The sequence below is a fragment of the Toxotes jaculatrix genome, chromosome 10 (assembly GCF_017976425.1).
Source record: "Toxotes jaculatrix isolate fToxJac2 chromosome 10, fToxJac2.pri, whole genome shotgun sequence".
Taxonomy (NCBI): Eukaryota; Metazoa; Chordata; class Actinopteri; family Toxotidae; genus Toxotes; species Toxotes jaculatrix.
The window spans coordinates 15505942-15526216 of NC_054403.1; the positions used below are offsets into that span (position 1 = coordinate 15505942).

The 20275-nt window shown below is 40.8% G+C and overlaps 1 protein-coding gene across 2 annotated transcripts in view; it reads right to left on the reverse strand.

Annotated features, from left to right (window-relative positions):
• LOC121188089 (dedicator of cytokinesis protein 2-like) overlaps positions 1-20275 on the reverse strand; it is a 90415-nt gene that overhangs the window by 55431 nt on the left and 14709 nt on the right. For both annotated transcript variants that reach the window (XM_041047655.1, XM_041047654.1), the window contains exons 20-24: positions 20148-20248; positions 17818-17952; positions 13582-13690; positions 13107-13177; positions 11144-11250 (exon numbers count right to left, since the gene is read on the reverse strand). In XM_041047655.1, coding sequence (XP_040903589.1) covers positions 11144-11250; positions 13107-13177; positions 13582-13690; positions 17818-17952; positions 20148-20248 — 523 coding nt within the window. The remainder of the gene's footprint in view (positions 1-11143; positions 11251-13106; positions 13178-13581; positions 13691-17817; positions 17953-20147; positions 20249-20275) is intronic.

A 20275-nucleotide genomic window follows, 5' to 3' on the forward strand; every position in this document is an offset into this window, starting at 1 on the left:
GGGATTGAAAGGGTTTCCTGTTGTGAGAAACATGGTGTGCTTTTTGATTTTACTGTGTCAGAAACCAGGTGTAATGAAAAATAACCACAAAAGCAAGTTTCAAGGTCTCTGCCTACCTTGACCCTATATGAATGGGCAGGAAGATGGAACAATATATTTACTGAAGCTCAGTGTGAATTACTGCACATTGAGTAGTCTGTCACATTTAGAAAATGAACATTAATGAGTATCAAAGGCTTGAGAGGAATCTCGTTTTCCTGTGGGTTTTACATTAAAATATAAGTTAAAGATACTCCTAAGTTCCAGTTATTTTGTTGGTATTTGATTTTTATTTTACATGTCTTGAGTTAGGCTTGATTTGTCTCACCTATTTATCCTCTCAGTCAAACACACACAGTGTTTCTTTCATTGAAAAAAATCAGGGACAGAAAGAAAAATCAATGAAGCATACTGGAAAGTCGTTCAAAGCTCCACAGAGAAATTTAAACTTAATTTTATTTCCCTATATTTGGGGTTATTTTCTAAATTAAGAAAACGTTCAGCAACAGTCAGGTAGCAGGTATACTCAGACTTTATGTACTGTACTATAGACTGCTACAATTTCATTGTCCACAGTGGCACTGTGCTTGGCTCTGGTCACCCTTTTTATGGGCTCTACAGCCTGCTGACAATGGAAGACTATATTTTCACCAATTTGAATAGTGATGGAAAAACAACATGAGTCTCATGTTTTTTGAAGACTCTATATAACTTGTGCTCTTCTGGGAGATTGTATATGCAGAGTAAAACACCTTTAGTTTAGTCAGCAGCTGCCTCCCGTCTTAAAATTCAGAAAACATATAGAAAACCATGAGCATCCTAATAGCTAGCTCATCTCTAGCATCCTTCTCCTTTGATGGATCTGTCAGGGTGTGTATTGTCTGTTTTGAATTTACTTAGGTTCCCATTCCCTTTAAATCACCTCTGGAGCTCCTGAATATGAGCATCAAAAATGATAAAGTACAGGCAGCCTTAGTAATGCTCCTCCAGACTCTTTGGCTGATAGTCTTCAGTCACTGATGCGGAACAGCGCCTTTGCAGGTTTTTCTCAGCGCCTTGCCTGGCCTAGAGTAACATCAGGACTGTTAATATCTATTGAATGGTAGCCTTCTCGGGGACTCCTTTGAACTGCACCACAGTCCTGAGGGCTTTCAGGCTTGTAAGAACATCAGCTACAGTGGCGTGCAGCCGCCAGGTCTAGGTCATTCTTTAAGAGGGCATGAAGTCATTGCTGTTTCAAGGAATTGGGGGCAATGCACTGCGGCTGACTGTGCATACCAGCACCTGTGAAAAAATATGTGTGTCTGTACCAAGAGAAGGATATGCAAAGAAAAAAATACAACGTTCTCTACTTTTCTAAAAACAAATGATGCCTTCTCACAGTGGACCACATCAGTGGTCCAATCAAACATGATGGATGCCTCCTGCACTTTTTCTTAGACTTTTTAAAACAGATACTGCAAGAGCACATGCTCCAAGTGGAGCCACCTTAGGTAATTTTAGTGGGATTTTATTTCTTGACTGAGCCACAATAAACCTTAAGAGTCAAAATAATTTGCCCTTATTTGAAATAGGGGGACTTTCATTGTCACTGTCAAAAGCAGTGGCTTCCTGACAAAATCCAACTGATACCTTGGCACAAATGCAAGATCTGTTGGTTCCTTAAATGCAAAATAGCTTGCAAATTTAGCTTCGTTAGAGACTCTGCTGCTTCTGCTTACATATCTTGCTCATTCTCTTCCTGGTGGCTGTCTTTTTCACCACCTCAATATGCTGTCTGTCATTTTCCATCTTGTTCTTTTCTCTTTTCTGTCCCTCTACGTGTCTTTCCTCTTCACATTTCTTGTCTTTCTGTCACATCCGCTTACAGTACAATTCCTTCCATCATCATTCATTCTCTCAAGTATTTCAGCTAAAACATACTTCCCCACAAACTTTCAATAATGTGTCGATAATTTACTACCCACTAACTGATCCAGCCAACCAAGAGTTCTGTCCTCTCAGTGAGTACGGAACAGTACAATATGTGCTATGTGCTCTCGATCTGCTCTGGCTTGAGCCCTTCAGACAGACAGAACTTCCTTTTGGGCTGCATATAAATCTGGCATCCTTCACTAGGATTGGCAGAGTCTAACCCCAGTCATGGCCGTAAATCCTATAACCTTAAACCATTTTGCAGAGGTCTGTTTGGTGGAGCTTGCTAGTGGCTGCTTTGTAACAAAGCAGCCTAAAAAGAGACTCTGCCGGAGAGGCTCAACTAGGGGCTAAGGGTGGGTGTGTTTGTGTGTGCATGTATGTGGAATATAAAAGAATATATATAATATTTACAAGCTGGTGGAAAAGTTTGGCATAGATACCCCCCCCCCCCCCCCCCCCCCCCCCCCCCCCCCCCACACACACACACACACACACACACACACACACAAGCACACTACAGTGAGTAAAATTTAAACTGGTAAATGCCCCAATGATTGCATGTTCCTGTGTGATCCAGTTGCATGTTGTGTGTTACAGCTCACAGTAAATCAATTCAGCCATGCTCTGTAAGGAAACTTCAGCAACAGGCATTGACAGTGAGATGGAAATCAAGGTCTTGGGGCAAAAATCAGAATGCATTTTAACTTTTTCTCATCTGGCTTTTCCTGTGTGCAGGAATACACACTTGTTTGAGGAAAGAGAAACACACACAGGTGTTGACGCACACTGCACAACATATTCAAAACCCATACGAGCGGAGCTTCAAGTACTCATCTATATTCAATTCAGAATGTCTATTTATTCTAGGCGTAATCTCAGCCTTTGATTATTAATACCAATGTGTGTCTGTGTGCCCAAGTGTGAATTGCCCTTTTTGTGTCTGATTTGGTGCTTCACTGCTATTTGATGTGTAAGAGCTGGAATCTCTTTGTGCCTGTGTGAGCACGGTTATGTGTTTGGGTTACCAAGTTTGTTAGAGCAGACAGTCTGCTGCCAGTGTTGGCAGGCCACCACACAGAGAGCAGCTTTGATGGCTCAGCAGCCAGCTCATCCCTTCTCTGTTCCATTTTTTTCATTTGACAGCCAAGCACAATAAACTATAGCACATGATAATGAGATGCAATCTCAGTTTCTAAGAGGCATGTAAATCTGAGGTGTCTTCCTCTTTCTCTCCATCCCTCTCTCTTCCTTCCCTTTGGTTGTCTTCCCGTGCTTTCGGGAAGAAAGTGATAGAAATGAGAGATGATAATGAGGAGGCTTGGAGGCGCAACGACAAGTAAATCTTCTGCGTTGAGAGGAAGTTGGGACCAAGCCAACTGTCTTCCTGCTTGGTGATGACTAAATGTCTCTCTCAGCGGGTTTTTCATTTCTTCATGTCACTGTGGGTGCCTCCCCCCATCCACTCTCCCTCTATTTTTCATTTGTCCTCCTCCCTCCTTGCTCACTTTTTCCCTTGCTTCCTCTTTAAACCCCAATTTAAAATTTAAAGCCCTACATTTTCTGTTTGTATTTTGGTTGTACATGTCTGTCCACACGTCTGTTTTTATTTCTTTTTTTTTTTTTAATTGCTGGTTCATTCTAGCATGATGGTAAAATATATTTGACGTGTGATGATTTGTAAAAGCTAGAAATCTGTCACAAAATGGTTTACTAGGGTAATATTTTTTTCGTAGAAATGCATAAAATTGTCTTGCCTGTGTGAATGACTGCTCTCCTCAAAGTACAGACCAATAAGTTACAGATGACAGAGCGCACTAGTGACTGATGGTGATATACAGAGGCAATGATGTCTGTAAGTGCATTTTTCACTGTGAGTTTTGCAATGACACTGACAAAACCTGGCACAGAACAAATGTTGTCAGCAAGGCCAAAGTAAGCACAGTCAAAGTAAAGGGTCCTGTCTTGCGTATAATTGCTTTTCTTCATGTTTTCTCCCAAGTATACATAGACACAGTATACATAGAAAATACAGATGTACAACACCTTGTATGTATTAATATCTGCTGTTTAGTCTGGACAGAACTGGGATTGTTTGTCACATTATCATTCTTCAAAAAAGAAAGATTTGTTGCTATAATAAGGATGAGATCCATTGATACTGCTCAGATAATTGAGAGTTGTTTTCATGTGCTGGTTTTATTTATTTCACCCAGTGTTTAGAACGGCATGCAAATTATCTTTCTTTTTTTCCACCTGTCTTAGTCACCCTCCATGAGTCACCCACTAATTACCACCCCTCATTCCTATCCCCTGCTACTCTGTCTTCCATATGACTATTAAATTGACTGACCAATTAGTCTGTTGGTAGCATTAGTTGGTACAGCGTTTTGATCATTTTAACCAAGGCAGATCAATGCTAGATGAATGCCTTGCGGTCAACCATCTCCCTGCCTTGACTGATGGCCAGCCTTATTCCCAGTGTCCTCAGATAGGAGAGTAATACATCACAAAGATGCTGTCTCTCTGATCTCAGCTATTAAATTTTCTTTCTTTTTTTTATTTGTTCAGAATGAATAATCTGCAAATCTTTATTCATTTTATATTATTATATTATCTTCAATCTAGTCTACTGTTACAATAATTTGTCATAATATCTTCAGTGACATCCACTTCACCTGGCATCACTGCTGCTGTATAATGAGCCATGTCCCAAAGGGAATTATTAAGATTTAAACAGTCCCAGAAATTTTTTTTTTTTTTTTTTTTTTTTTTTTTTTTTTTTTTGCTGTGACCTGAGAAACAGGCCCACTTAGCTGTACAGTGGAAAACCAGCTATTGACAGCACCAAGCTGTTCTGTCAATTTGCTCCTGTCTCTAGTTCACGTTAAAGCATTTGTACCAAACAAATTAATGGGTAAGTCTGTTGATACACTGTCCCTCTACTGTCCTTGTCTCCATTCATTTTCCAGTGAGATCACCACACAGACACAAGCATGGCTCCGAATATAAATGAGATGGAGGTAGAGTGTGAGACAGAGGCATTTCCCAAAATGATTAAACTCCATTCACTTTGCTCCATTAGTCTCATCCATCCCTCTTTTCTTCCACTGTTTCAACCACAACCTCCCAAACTGCCATCTCTGCAGAGACTGAATGACACCAACTATCTCCCTCCCTCTCGCTCATTAACCTTCTGGAACAGCTCTACAGTCAGCACAGCTACTTTGGGTCAGTCTGTACAACAACAGTCAAAATTCATTTGCGGCAGATGGCTCCTCTGCTGTTAAACACACACACACACACACACACACCACTTCTCGGATACAAGCTAGGTGTTAGTGAGCATGATCTCACTGCATTTACAGTACAGCCCAACATGAACCTTAATGTGCTGCAATGAGAGCTAATGTAATATAAAACAGAAAACAATATATTAGAGCAAGACACAAGTGTGAGGGAAGAAGAGGTATGCAGTAAACAAATATATTTCAGTTCACAAGGTGCAGAGGGGAGCAGAACACAGAGAAGCATGTTGAGACAGCCTGAGGGGACATGACAGCCATATGACTATCATGTTTTTTTATGAGTCACATGCTTGTGTCTTACTATGTCTATATAAGTAAGAATATACATATGGGCACACGGACACTTGCTGGATCCCTGAGCAGCCTGTTAGACACATGTGCATACTCAAACACCCTGAGCTGCAGTAAAACTGACAGCTTTGACATTATAGCTCAACCAGCTGCCTTGAGAATGGCTAGAAGTACGTAACAATAAATGCAGGTCCCTTGTAGTGCATGCAAGCACTTGCTTACCTTCGGGGTAGCCCTCACATATACACCACATACCATCTTTACACAATTAAAAACTCTTGTCTTCAAACAACTGATTTTAAAAGAAAATTTGGTTGAAGTAAGATATTAACACAGCCTTAACTAACTTTAGAACACAGGAGCAAAGAAGTTATACCTAGAGTCATAGCCCAATTGCGCTTGGTCTCATAGTCATATCTTTGTCATGTAAAGCTCTCTTCGAACCCAAATGTAGAAAACCACAGTCAGTATCATTATAACTGGGGCCTAAAGTGACCTGTCACTTATGCTGATTGGTAGAGAATGTGCGGACAACCGAGATCACTCAGCACTGATTAAATCCTGACGATAATAACTCGTACAGTACATCACTCACCCATAATGATCAAGCACTGACATGCATCTGTTAAGTAATCACAGCATGGGGAAATATAGACGTGGGTGTGAACAATGTCAACAAAACTGTAAAATGCTTTGCAGTAAAATGCAAGCAATTTAAGCAATGAGATTTCTGCTGTTTATATGGATTGATATGATAAATTTAAAAGAAAAATTACACTTGTGATGGCACAGGCAGCTTTTCTGATTTTCTGCATTATGGGTTATTTCTATGACATGTTTCACACATACCTAGCTGTAACAACTGATCTTACAAGAGCATTACACTGAAATGCATGAGGTCTCCTTTAATCTGTTTAATATGTGCTACAAGATGGGTGACATGACTGCAGTCTTTTCTCCAGCTGTACAGATGGAGGAGGGGAAATGGCAGCATGGCTGAGAAGATATAGAGGGTTAGTGGATTGAATCAGGGACTTTGACCAGCTTTGGGAAATGAGTGGGCAAACAAAATGACAGACTCATCCCTCTGTCCCTCTGCTCTTTGCTCTCCCTGATCTCTCGTTCTTTTTTTTCCCCTTTATCAGTGTTGATGCTCTCAATCTGTCACAGTGATTGCCTGATGGCACTATAATTTGCCTAAATTGAGCCATAATGCGCTTCGTAAATTTAATTTTGTCTCAAAACCAGATTAACCTATATGACAGGATGCACATGTGTATCTGTGCACATGTGCAAGCATGTGTGTATGTGTGTATTGTGTGTGTATACAGTATGTGCTTGCCAAGACCCTTAATCCCAAGAGCGTATGCTGAATAAAACAGAGGAGTATTTTTGAGTGAGAATAAAAAACAAAACAAAAAAAAAAAATCCAATCCTTTCAAACACTGCCCATGGATGCAATCAGTCATGAGAAAGCCAAGCACATGGACCAGACCAAATCAGCATGTTGGACACGAACACACACAAACATACTCACATTTATTTCAAACCAGTGTTGGAGAAAAATTACTACATGTGGCCATTGTGACAGGACCTCATTACAAGAATAGCATCTGCTTTCCTTACGCAATATGTAACAATCGTAAATACTACATGGTAGTTTTCTGGATTTCACTGATTCTCACCAAAACATAGCCATGTTTTATACTTAGCAGCAGATTCATTTAAACCAGTTTTCACTTGCATTTTATGTCCCTACACACCACACACAAGTTCTTGTGTTTTCAGCTGAAAGAAGATGCTGACCAACGTAGTTTATAGTAAACAATATCCTCTTGCAATGAGGACAGCCCAGAAAATCTTCCAGGAACAGTATGTGAGGAAAAAAAGACTGTGGAGCAAAATGTATATGCTCATTATGCACCTCCAATTAGGTACCAAAATAAATAAACAACAGGGGATGTTTAAAATACAGTGACTGCATTATAAATGGTACTTCAATTTCCATCCAGATTTCTGAATTATTGACTTTTTGATCTGTTTTATGAATCCAGATAAAGGTCAACAAATTCACAGAGTTTTTTAAATACAGTAAAAACAAAAATAATGATCTGTAATACTGTTCAATCTCACGAATCTCAGACATGATAATGCATTCCTTAACCCTTTACCCTAACCTAAACCTAAAGCTAATCTGAACCCTAAAACTAAGTCTTAACCCTCAAACAGCCATTTGCAGGTGTGTCAGAAAATGAGGACCGGCCCAAATGTCCTCACTTTCCCAAAAATGTCCCCACTCCGTAGGGTCTATAACTCAAACTAGGCATCACAAAGATAGAAGTACAAGTACAAACACACACACACACATACACACACACACACACCACTATTCCCTTCCATCATCTAGCTTCTTGTACACTGTCAGTGGTTTGACATTTTTCCCTAGAGAGGGAGCTTGGCAGGCCTGCTCAGACAGACAGTCAGATAGACAGGTAGAGTTATTAAATATGTATTGCAGTGCAGTGATAGGACACCGGGGGCCATTAGCCATTATAAATATATAATTTAGCTCTGCTGCATATTTCAGCCTCCTGGACGAATGGCATCCTAGCATACAAGCCCTCTGATTAGCATCCCAAAGCTAAAATGCATCTCAATTAGACTGAGTGTCAGCCCTCATTTGGTGAGGCAGGGACTGAGATGGAATGGACTGATGTATAGATGAATGAATAAATAAATAAGCACTGTGCTGGAGAATTGGGGGGGGTGACCAACAACATCCAGGTTTGCTGATATGTTCAGTGTCAGCAGGCCTTAAACTTTAATCACTTATGGAATAATAGCAAAACAAGGCCAGTCTCTCCCTTTCTCTCACAAACTTTTTTTTCGCAGTCCCCGAGCTATTTTGTTTTCACTCAGCATCACCATCTACCCGTTCTTTCCTCTCTTCCTCTCTCTCTTTATCTTTCCATCTTTCTCAGCCAAATCCCTTTGTTCCCCCTTTTTCAGCCATCCTTTGTCTTATCCCCATTTCTCTGTTACCCATCTTTCCAATCCATTTACTTATCCCTCTGCCCCTGTCCCTCCTTTACCAATCATCATGCCATCCCTCTTTCTTCTCATCCCAGTCTTTATTCCCTTTTTCCAGAGTCTGTTCCAATTTTCTTTTCCAAAAATTCTTCTCTTCTGCTTTTTCTGTCTATTTTTCCAAATAATTTTCTCTGACTTTCTTTTTCTCACCATGTCATCTGTTATCTCCATGGACTGCCCTCTACCTCTACCTGACTCCATCTCCATCAGTTGGCATTTGAAGAGACATTCACCATTTCACAAATGGCAAACACTCAAAATGACACCTGGAATGAAGTCAAAACACTTCAGGGTTTATGACTGGAGATAACAGTAATTTCCAAATTTTCAGCTTCAAATGTTACTGTAGGACAGTAATTTGTTTATCACATATTGGCAGAATTGATATGTAGCGTTTTGGCATGATTTCTTACATTCCTTAAGTCTTTTTCTCTTTATCCTGGTCTCCCTTTTTCTACCTGTTGTTCCCAACACACCCTCTCCTGTTACTTTGATCGCGTTCTTCCCTCTCTCCCTCTTTTCCCAGTGACAGAGTGTGACACTGAGTGTGTTGACAGCCAGCCACAGGGCCGAGGCTGTCGTCTCAGCCACTGGGGAATCAATCATCGGAGCCAGGATCAATACCAAAGGACCGTATCCTGGGCCAGCGACCGACTTGGCTGGCAGCGACTGACTGATGAGCAGGCCCACTGCTACAAAAAGAAAAAAAAAACATTCCAGTGCACACACCTATTAAGCATGCACCGCTGCACAAACACTGAAATGCACAAATACACTCACACCTAGATACAGAATCATCAGTCACTCTGAAATGTATACTTACAAATGCCTTTGCAGGTTGTGTATGAGAATGCATTCATGCACACATGGAGCAATGTCAACGACGTGACTGACTCCAGCCAGCACAGCCCAGCATGTATCTCATCTCAGACCCACTCAAACCAAATTTGGCCTACCACAATCACTCACAGTCTATGTCCAATTCTTCAGCGTGCCCAATTATGGGCCTCTCCTTTTCCAGTCCATATTATATACAACATTAGCCCACTCTATTCATCACCATGCGGTCCTCTGCAGGGGAAACCACCACTTATCAGCCCACTACAAGCAAATTAGACAGATATAACAGGTCTGAACAGAGGTAGGGGGGTGGACTCAGTTTGGTGGACTCAGTGATCACTGATGCGTTAGCACTTTAAAATGCACAATACAGACAAAATCATGTTTCGCTGCCAATTATGCCAAATCTAGTGAACATCATTTTAAGGTAGAGCAGGCATGGTGAGAAGTGACACATTAATGACAGTGAAACTGCCGTTTTCTGAAAACACTTCCAGTCTCATCTGCCTCAGACATTAGCTGATATTACTTCTTCTGTTTTGGCAGATGGCAGGTATCACCTGTGACATTAATATGGATCAAACTTATCTTTCTCTATACTCAACACCGATATCTACTGAGGCGTGAACGGTGTACTCATTTTCTGTTTGCAGTAAGGTTCATGGACATTTTCAGTGTGGGTGGAGAGGGAATGTCAACACCACAAGGACAAAAGAAAACCATCAGATGAATAACAAATATCTGTGGAGGTCTGCGTTATTTTTGCCTCAAGACTACTTATCTCAACATGAGTGACTTGAAGTGACCTTTACCATCAGTGGAGGAGTATATTAATAGGTGCCCCTTCTGCTGATTGTAATAAGATGGTGTCTGACCGGGGTCCATAGCACTGATTGTAATGTCAGAGGAGGTGAACATAGCAGCACTGTAATTGTGTGTCACAGCATCAACATCAAATATCCATACTGTTTTCTTTATCTCAACAGAAAATAGCACCTGAAAAAAAGATTGTTTGGCAAACTAAAACAGAAATATCAGTGTTCTTTATATTTGAATGCTAGCTGAAGCAACAGAAGGTTTATCTTTCACTTTTTGATCTAATAATAAACAAATAAATGAGGTAATTTTGGTTAATATTGAAAAATGATTGTCATTATGTAATGTGTTACGTCAAGTCAGTTCTATGTAAATAACACTGGCCTGACTTGAATGCATGTGCACATTTCAGTAAACAAAATAAAACAAATGTATAAACACCAGTCTGTCCTTTAACCATTTCCTGCATTTGCTTTTATCCAGAGTGCTTCACAGGATTGCTCCACATGGAATGGAACATTTTGCCTGCGGTATTAGCAGCACACTTTCATCCACCGTGCTTTATCAAGATAAAACCTTCAGAGCAAAGAACACCCTTACTAGTCATACAGTGGGAACAGCTGTCTGCCCAGTCCGGTTGCTGGGCTAGAATTGCTCACTGTAACCTTTTAACGTGATCTCAACCTTTAAGTGAGAAGCCACTAATGCTCGGTATGATTTCATACAGAATGGGTTGGCAGTTGTTTGATGCTTTGCACATCTGCAATTGGTTCTTCATGCAACCGTTAAGTCCACTATTAGTTAGTTCAGTGCTGAGGCCAATAACTGAAAAAAAAGCTATATACCTTGTCTCTGGAAGAGCTGGCTGCTGACAATTTCAGTCATGGAGGCCACCTTCTGTTTCTGGAGTTTCTCAGGGGGGATGCAGGAATAAAAGTCGTGAAGCAACTGACTGGGGAGAGAAAGCAAAGGGGAGGTGGAATAAATAATCAGCGAGATCGTTAAAAGGGAAGAGCAACAGGTGTGTTTTCTCGAAAATGAGCACAATAAATATTCAAGAATTATATTCTACAGATTATTGCATGTGTTTTGAATTTTAACAAACAAAAATCTACTGCTCTGACTATTCCCACCATGTAAGATTCAAAGATCAAAAATACAACCATACTTACCATACCTAAACATGTTTTAATGAAGACACAGGTCTGACTCATCCCCTGCCCCAAATTCAATTTCAGGATAATTAAACAGGCTGGTTGCAAGCCCTGATGCCACTTAGAGAGATTGAGTGCTCAAACCATGGTGAACCCTGTGTCTCCATTTTTTTTTTCTCTGTCTCTCACTTTGTCTTTGTCTCCTTAAATTATGCCACCTATGCCGCAGTAGTAATTTCAATAATGGTATAAAAGAATGAAATGTACCACCTCTGCTCCAAAACCCAGAAAAAACAAAAAGGCTTGTATGACTTTTTATGTGCGTATGCTGGCACGAGGACAGGCTGGGGCACAGAGGCTCAGCGCAGACTTATCAGGCCCCACGAATCATCGGAGCTGAAACTAATTAAAACCCAAAATGTCAGCGCGTACCCCACGGACATGCAAAGGACACAGAGAGCAAACAAAACACATGCACAGCTCACAACATCTATGCTTGCGCCACTCTGTAGATCACTCTACAGGTGAGTTTACAAGGTGTAGGAATGCAACTACATAAGAGATGAGACAGAGCTTTGATGTCCACCTCATGCACTGTGATTGTAATTCACACAGCTTGCTATTGGAAACTCTGCCCAAGGCAATTCTGATCAGGAATGCAATGGGGACCTTACTTTCAAGTTCAGATGACTCGGCCATGTTTGTGCATGTCTGTGTTTGTGTAGCTGTGTGTGAAGAAGACCAGAGGACAGACAGTAAGGGTGAGTGAGTGTGTGCGAATGAGCGAGAGAAAATGAATGACAGAAAGTGAGAATATGTTTTCTGACTTTTAACTCTCTGCCCCTCATCACCTCGCTACAGGTGTATGTGTGCATTTGATTTAGTGTGTCTGTGTGGCAGGTGCGACAGGTAGCGCCTTTCTGACACTGTGTTGACATCGAGCCACTCGAGGGACTGAGCTGACAGATGTGGATAATCCACAAACACACACATGGACACACAAAAGCACACAGGTCACAGAAAGGTGAAAAGAGAGATTATGAGGACGAGGGTTTTTGAAATTGAATGTGGCAAGTCAAGAAAATGTCAATTAACACTGTCTTTCTGTAAAGTAATAAGGTCAGGTAAAGACAATGGATCCATGTTTGGTTGTGGAATTGCTTGAGGACAAATAAAGTGCCTGAAATTTCTAGTTTGGAAAAAAAAAAAATCTACCAACTGCTGAAGTACACTGAGGACATTTCCTGGGCTAAAGAGTATATTGTAAGTTTAATTCTGGGTCAAGAAGAGGTTAAACAAGCCAATCCACATTGTTTTGCTCCACAGGAAGAAGAGAATGAAACTAAGAGAAGAAGTTCAAATGGGTTTTGTTTGATGGTTTCGGTGAAATTGTTAGTTCACTGAGGGAAACATGGTGGAGCTGCAGAATGTGTTTGAGTGTGTGTCCTTGTGTTATATGTCAGTTTGAGGAGATCTTTATCACCTGATAAAGAAAATAAGGCTCAACCAAGATGTGGGTGGGGCAGAAAGATGGGGGTCACTGAGCAGATCCAAGAGGAAAACCTGAGCTGAGCTCCCATATATCCTCTCTGTCAGTTTCCCAGAATGAGACCAAAGATAAGGTTCTCATGTCTGTGTTTAAGGGTAAGTTTACCTGAGGAGCTTGGCATCAAACACTTTCTCAACATCATGCAGGACAGTTGGCAGGTACTTCAGAGCAGCAACCTGATGACACACACACAGAAACACAGTCTTGAAATCCCATAGAAGTTGTTGGTTAATAGAAGGTGACTTTGCCATCAAATAGGCTCTTATCGCAAGTGAGAGAAAGGATCTATTTCACAGAGCTGCTTGTCTGTCTGCCTAACTTTTTGTGACTGAGTCTGTTTGTATGTCAGCCTTGTTGTAAGATGTGAGAATAGGAGGACGACATTAAGCAGCAGAATACTGATGTGGTCAGAATCAGGCTGAGAAATCACATTAGAGAAACAAGAGCGTGAGTAGGAGAAGGAAGATATAGAGATGTAGCAGAGGAAAAAACAGAAAAGAGGTTAGGATAGAGGTGAGAAAATTTTTAAGCAGAGCAAAACGTGGTGTGGTATGGGTACAGGGTGAGTGTGCGTGATTACCCTGAGCAGTAGAGTGGTGGTGTAGTCAGTTCTCATCAGGTTGTTGATGGACTCAAAAAGCCTCCTCAATGACTCCTCAAACTCTGCCTGCTCTTTCCCCTCGTATAGCCTAGAAGGGCAGAATAAATAAATATAAATTCAACAGGAAAATCAGAAGACAAAAAAAAGAGAAAGAGAGAAAGCATGAGATGAATGTGAGGAATCATGACATGACTAGCAACGGAGACGGAAGGAGGGATGAAGAAGGCAAAAGAGACTGGAAGATGAGATTGAAAACAAAAAGGGGTGTAAATAGACTGGGTCATGGAGAGACAGAATAAGAGCCAAAGGGTCAAAACAAGCATAACTGACAATACGCTCAAGATGAATATCAAGTACTCAAATTGAGAAATGTAGAAAGCTTATTGAGTATAGGAAAAAAATTACTCATCCCTGTTATGCTTTAATTATTTTGATGAACATTGTTTTCTGAAAACATTTTGTAGGATAATACACACTCATCCCTGTTATGCTTTAATTATTTTGATGAACATTGTTTTCTGAAAACATTTTGTAGGATAATACACAATAATACCATATGATAATTTGATGTACAATGATAAGTCACATTCTTGCTTGGAAAATCCATATCAAACATATGTCCATTACTAGCTATTTTTATCCCCCTGACAGACTTTATCTCCCAGCTTGTAAACTTTATTTCTCTCCACTGGGATGTATATTATCCAATAGTAGCTGTTTTCATCACAGTTTAAATTGATTCCAGGTTGGTAATGATAATGTTTGTGAAGTTACCTTCATCGAGCCAGCTCTGCCTCTCTCTGCACTAACTCAAAGTAATCGAACAACAAGTGAAATTACACCTAAATTCTCGTGTTTTTATGGAAATGGGGCATCAACTGAATTGGCTGCATTTTCTCACATCTTCTGTGAGCAACATGGTTGAAAACACATTTAGCATGAAGGTGATACATTCCACTTCAACCTCTAAGTCAATATTTGATTTCACATATGAATCTGCAAGCCCATGACACCCAAAGTGTAGAGCTGCCCAGAACACATTCGTAATTTAGTGCACAATATTCAATCACAGTGACACAGAAAACCTGTGCTGTATTTTGATGAGAAGGTATTATCTTCAAAAAGTAAAACTAAACACTGATAAACACTGACTGCTGTGATTACAGCAATCCTTCTCTCAATTAAAACAAAAACTGGGTTATCCTTGTTGCTGCTATTCACGTCACATACCAACACACAGACATCCCTCTACCATTCCCTCAGTCCTCCACCCCTAGCAAAGTTTTCTGTCATCCATCTCTCCGCCCCTGTCCTTCCCCCCCCATCTCCTCACTATCTCTGGGTGACTCAGTGGAGCCGTGCAGTTGTTAATTACAATAGAAGTTATGAGTGCTAGAGGGAAGGATTAGCATGTGGCACACAGCAAATTTAGCATGTTGGAGGAGGGATTAGGCAGTAACACACAGAGGTATTATCACTGGGCTCTTTGCAGGGTACAGTTATGATTACAGACGCATTGTCCTGCTTAATCCATGAGCCCTGTCTGGGAATGAATATATGTGCGTGTGCATGTGTGTAAAAAGATAATGTCTCCATGTGTCAGGGTCAGTGTTGGTATGATAGCCATGTTGTGCATTCACTTTACACTTAAATTGTTGTGTCCCATTCTTAGTACATTAGATGACCACATTAATCCAACTCAAAAGAACGTATGTGGAACTAAAAATAACCATGGGTGAAACACACACACACTCAAAGGCACTCAATGCCCCCACATCAGCACAACAGCACACAATGTCATAGTAGCTCAGCAGACTAATACTGGAGACAGATGGAGAAGAGAGAGAGAGGGATGAAGGGAAGATGATCAGCAGGGGGGAGGGAAAGGAGTGACACTGAGGAAAAATCTGAGGAAAAGAGGGGAGAGAGGGAGAGAAAACACAGAGGGAGGACAGCTCAGCTGTATGTAGCTGTGAGTGAGAGGGGGGAAAAAAAGAACAAGGCAACACTAAACATGTCCCCAGTGAATTATGAAATCCCTGTCAGAACAAATCACTCACAAATGTCACCTTGTTTTGATTCATAATTGCAGTTCCCCCTGGACCAATCAGCGAAAATGTTCAATGCTACAATTAAACAGAGAGACTCAAGATTTTCCTCAGGTTTGGTCAAAATGGGAAATGCAGATATTCTGCATGGATGAGAAAATAAGCAGCGCAGCGACCAACACTGCTGACACGCATCGCTCCTTTAAATTCTGGCAAAAAAAAAGTATAATAGTTTGTGTTTTAGAGCTTATTCCTATTTTTGTAACTGATGGATGGAAAAAAGTAAATCAAGTTTATGTCAGAGTGGCCTTAGCTCTGCATGTGAACCACATCTCATTACTCTAAAATGTGCTTTTAAAATTTTTAATATTGTTATCAGACAGAGACTGTCTTCCTATCATGACAAATGATCTCAAAATAATGTAAGATGTAATTAGAAGAATAAGATAACAAAATTAGAAAAGCCTAGATATTGTGATAACTAGGAAAAATTATGTAATCATAATATAAGATCTCATAGGAAACAGAAGTGATCTCATAATAATAAGATTCTAATCACTTCAGCGAGAAAAGACTCATGGAGAAGGTGTGGACAAAAATTAAAAGAGTGGAAAGTGGAAAGAAAGAGGACGGGGGAGGGTAACACAAAGGAGAAACACAGAACATAGCAAGTGCTCAAGGGAGGGGAAAAAGAAACAGATACAACCGATGAATTAGACCACAGGGAAGTAATGAAAGCTATAGGGCGTGAAGGGCAGAAAGAAGGTGAAGGATAGAGCAAAATCTGGTACACCGTGCCTTACATATTCTTAAAGTAAACATTTCTTCCTACAAATAGACTTTTCATGAACACAAAACGAGTTTGGCAAGCTAATAAATCTTCAATGCTGCCTACTTAACTATTAATGACCGCTAGTCCTGATGCTGATGATGATAGAGCCTTACAAATGCACCTACAGCACCAGTGGCTCCCTTGAATATTTGATTTTCTGTAAGCATGACAAGGACTTATAGGAGGAGAAATTTAACATGAAAACTTTAGATGCAGAGGAAGTCAGAGTTGTCAGCTGCAGGTAGTTGGGGGACGACAGATAGAGGAGGAGAGACAAAAAGAGGGGGGAGAGAGGGAGTGAGATTTTATCCGTTGTGAGATACCCAGGGGAGCCAGATGACTGGAGCTCAGTCGATCCAAGAGCAGTAGAGTCGTAACACGATGCACACGCACACACACACACACACAAAGACACATACTTAGAAGTATGCTTAAATGTATATGTGTGGGCTTATGTCCACACACATTCCCACAAATGCACATAAGTAAACACACCCTCATTCAGTCTCTTGGGGATCAACACTAATGCATCCCCACGAATCCCTATATACAGACACTCTATGAATAAATAAAGAAACACACCCACTACATCAATAAACAAACACACCAATTTCAACAAACAAAGCCCATGATGCCCTCTAGAAGATTAAAAAGACAGACCTTCATTGACCAGTGGACTCTGAATGGCAAACACACACAAGCACACAAATAGAAATTCCCTACCAACTCAGTTCTACATACACTAATACATTGCGCACAACAAAGACTCACACCCTTTAACAATCTACAACTTTAACCATAAACCATAAACATCCCTAAACACACAAAGACTGAGTTCCGAAGACGCCTGTGTCTTACACACTTACACACAAATACACATAGGTGTTCAATTCTCCCACAGGCAAGGCACATAACACAATTGTGGATCATGTTTCTGATCTGTCAGCAACAACTTTTGCACTGCAGTTATAAATGGTGTTTACACTTATCATATGGTGCAGCTCTCGCCTCAGCACAGTGGGTGTCATAAGTCTCTCCTGCAGGAGCTTCGTCTGTGTGGTGTATCGCTGGCTGCCCATTCAGCAGCCTTGCCCTGTCATTAGCTCTCATTTGGACGCCGCACTTCATCATCAATGCTTATTAGCAATGTTAGTGCTGCAATCAGCAGCCTGTTCTCACAGAGCTGTCAAAAACAATTACCCCGGCAATGCAGTGTTTCTGGGCTCTGCATGTACATACCCTTATGAATCTCTATTTGCATCATTGTGGGTTCAAAAAGAAATTAGAGGTCATGATCATAATGATCAGTTCACGAAAAGCTACACAAACACTCACTGGGAGTAGAGCATGCGCGAGCGGACGATGAACTTGAAGATGTACTCCAGGGCTTTGAGTGTTCGGAGGATGGGCTCACATTGTTCCCCTCGGCTGGACACATCCAGATACTTCTTCAACACCGACATCAGCTTTCTGGAAGAGGATGATATGGAGAAAACAGGGGGAGTGAGACATAGAGAAAAGAGAGATAGAAAAGTTAAAGAAAGGAGAAAGAGGGGAAATGAAAGAAGGGAATCAAAATCACTCAGTCAGAATTGTCATTGCTTTTCTGATGTTCCACAGGTTTGGAAAGTTAATCACCAACTCCATTTTTCACTTCCATAGAGCAGAAAGAAGTGCAACAGAGTGAGAGTGAATGAACGAGGGGGAGAGAGAGGGAGGGAGAGAGAGAGAGAGGAGGTAGAGGTGGAAAAATGGCAAAATAGTATTTCACACCTCAACAGATGTACCTTTCACACAGCTCACAGACATTTTTATTTTCTCTCAGATTCATGGTGAGAAAAAAAAAATCATTCTCCAACACATGCACACCCCACAGGCGTCTTTAGACACACACATAAATACTGAGGTGTGTCAAAGCAGCTGGCGAGAGGTGTGGGTGGCACAGAGTTCAGTCTAAGTTTATAGCCTAACAGCATTTCTCTGACCAGTCTCCCTCTGCATTATTTCATGCAATGCTAGCACATCAGTGATACATAAAACAATCCTGTGGGCCTACAGAGGGTTAAGGCTTCTGGCTTTGTGACGGCTCTATTTCCATGAAATGGCAACAGGGGATCATGCACTAACTGGTTTAAAACTACCCAATCCTCTTAAACAATAAAAGTTACCCTAATGAAAACGAACTCTAATCTGGCCTCTCTGCCATCAGGGTGGCCTTGAAAATATTACCAACGTTATTACCATTCAGTCTTCCCTGGTTTTGCTTTGGCACATGGCTTAAAGGCAAGTATGGGAGGATTTATTGTTTTTTTTTTAAGAGCAAGAGATAAGGAGTTTAAAATGTAGTGAGAGGGAGTTTGAGAGTTTTACATAACAGCCTCTGGGCTGACAGGCGTTAAGCTGCAGTGACCCTACTAAAGAGGGTGAACACCAACACACCGACAAGAGTGGGATAGAAAGATGATGGAGAGACAGATGAATAGATGGAGAGCAGAGCAGACCAGAAGAGAGAAAAGCAGTTAAGAGCAGAGGAGAGTGGCAGGGATAATTGGGCAAAGGAAGTTAAGAGGAGGAGCAGAAGCAGTTTAGGGGAAGAAAGAAAAGATGCAAGGGGAAAAGAGAGCGGGAAGAGTTAGACACATTTTTAATTTCCTAACTGAAGCTTTGGCAACACAAACAAATGTTTTCTCTAGTGCCCACTGAATCAAGTGAAGTGAATTAACAGAGAGTAAGAGGCAGCCAGAAGTGTTTGAGGTGCATGCTTGAGTGCTTTAGTTGTTCCTCCACAGAGAGGCTGGGTTGAAGCTCTGGTTAGCTGCGAGCACAGAAAAGACGCATACTCTAATCCTTTTCAGTCAAGTGCTCCAAAGGCGACACACACGCTGACCTCCAGTGGCAGCTGGATACGGTGCAGTATTTAGTCACTTAACATTAGATCTTCAGATAACATTTAAATTACTACAACAGGTTTAATACTTGTTTACCTTATGTGCTACCTTTTGTGAGCTATACGAGCTATACATGGATTTCAGATACTGTACTTTAAAACTCTTGAAATTATCTGATTATCGCATTATCTGAAAGATAATGCAAACTTTCATTTGAAACACAAACGAGAGCGATGCAAAATGTCTGACAGATAGCCAATGTACTGGTGGTACAGAAATATGACGTGTTTGTGTGTGTGTTTGTTAACATAAAGTTTAACACTGTCCTGAAACTTCCTCAAGGTCAGACCGAAATTAAAGCCTCAGCGGGCATTTTATGGAGCCCGTAGTAAAATTATTTAAAACCTTAAATAACCAGACTCGCTCAGTGAGTTTAATTGATAATTATAAAGTCTGCTGTGGCACATTCAATACGGAGCTGTCTTTGCTTTCTCAAGACTGATGTTCTACTACTAATCTTCTACACGTCTTCGATGTGACTCTGATCATATTTTGTTTTTATACATAGTTGTATGTTGCTTGTCTGCAGTTTTTATTATTGTCTAGTCACTTCTTTCTCTATCAGAGTGCTGAGTGTTGTGTGAAAAAAACAAGAGGGGTCAAATACTGAAACTGTGAAGATCTGATGCAAGAGATATTATGGTGTTAAAGGAAACTCATACAAACTTCACTGAATGAGATAAAAGGAAGTGGCTCCTGATCCAGGAAGCAACCTACTTGTAGGCCAATGTTGCACTAAAATGCTGCTTGATGTAGGCCTCTAACACTGTGTTGAAGTGCTGGAACTTTCTGTCGGCAATCAGGCCAATGATGTATATCTGGCAGACAGAAAAGAGAAACAGAGA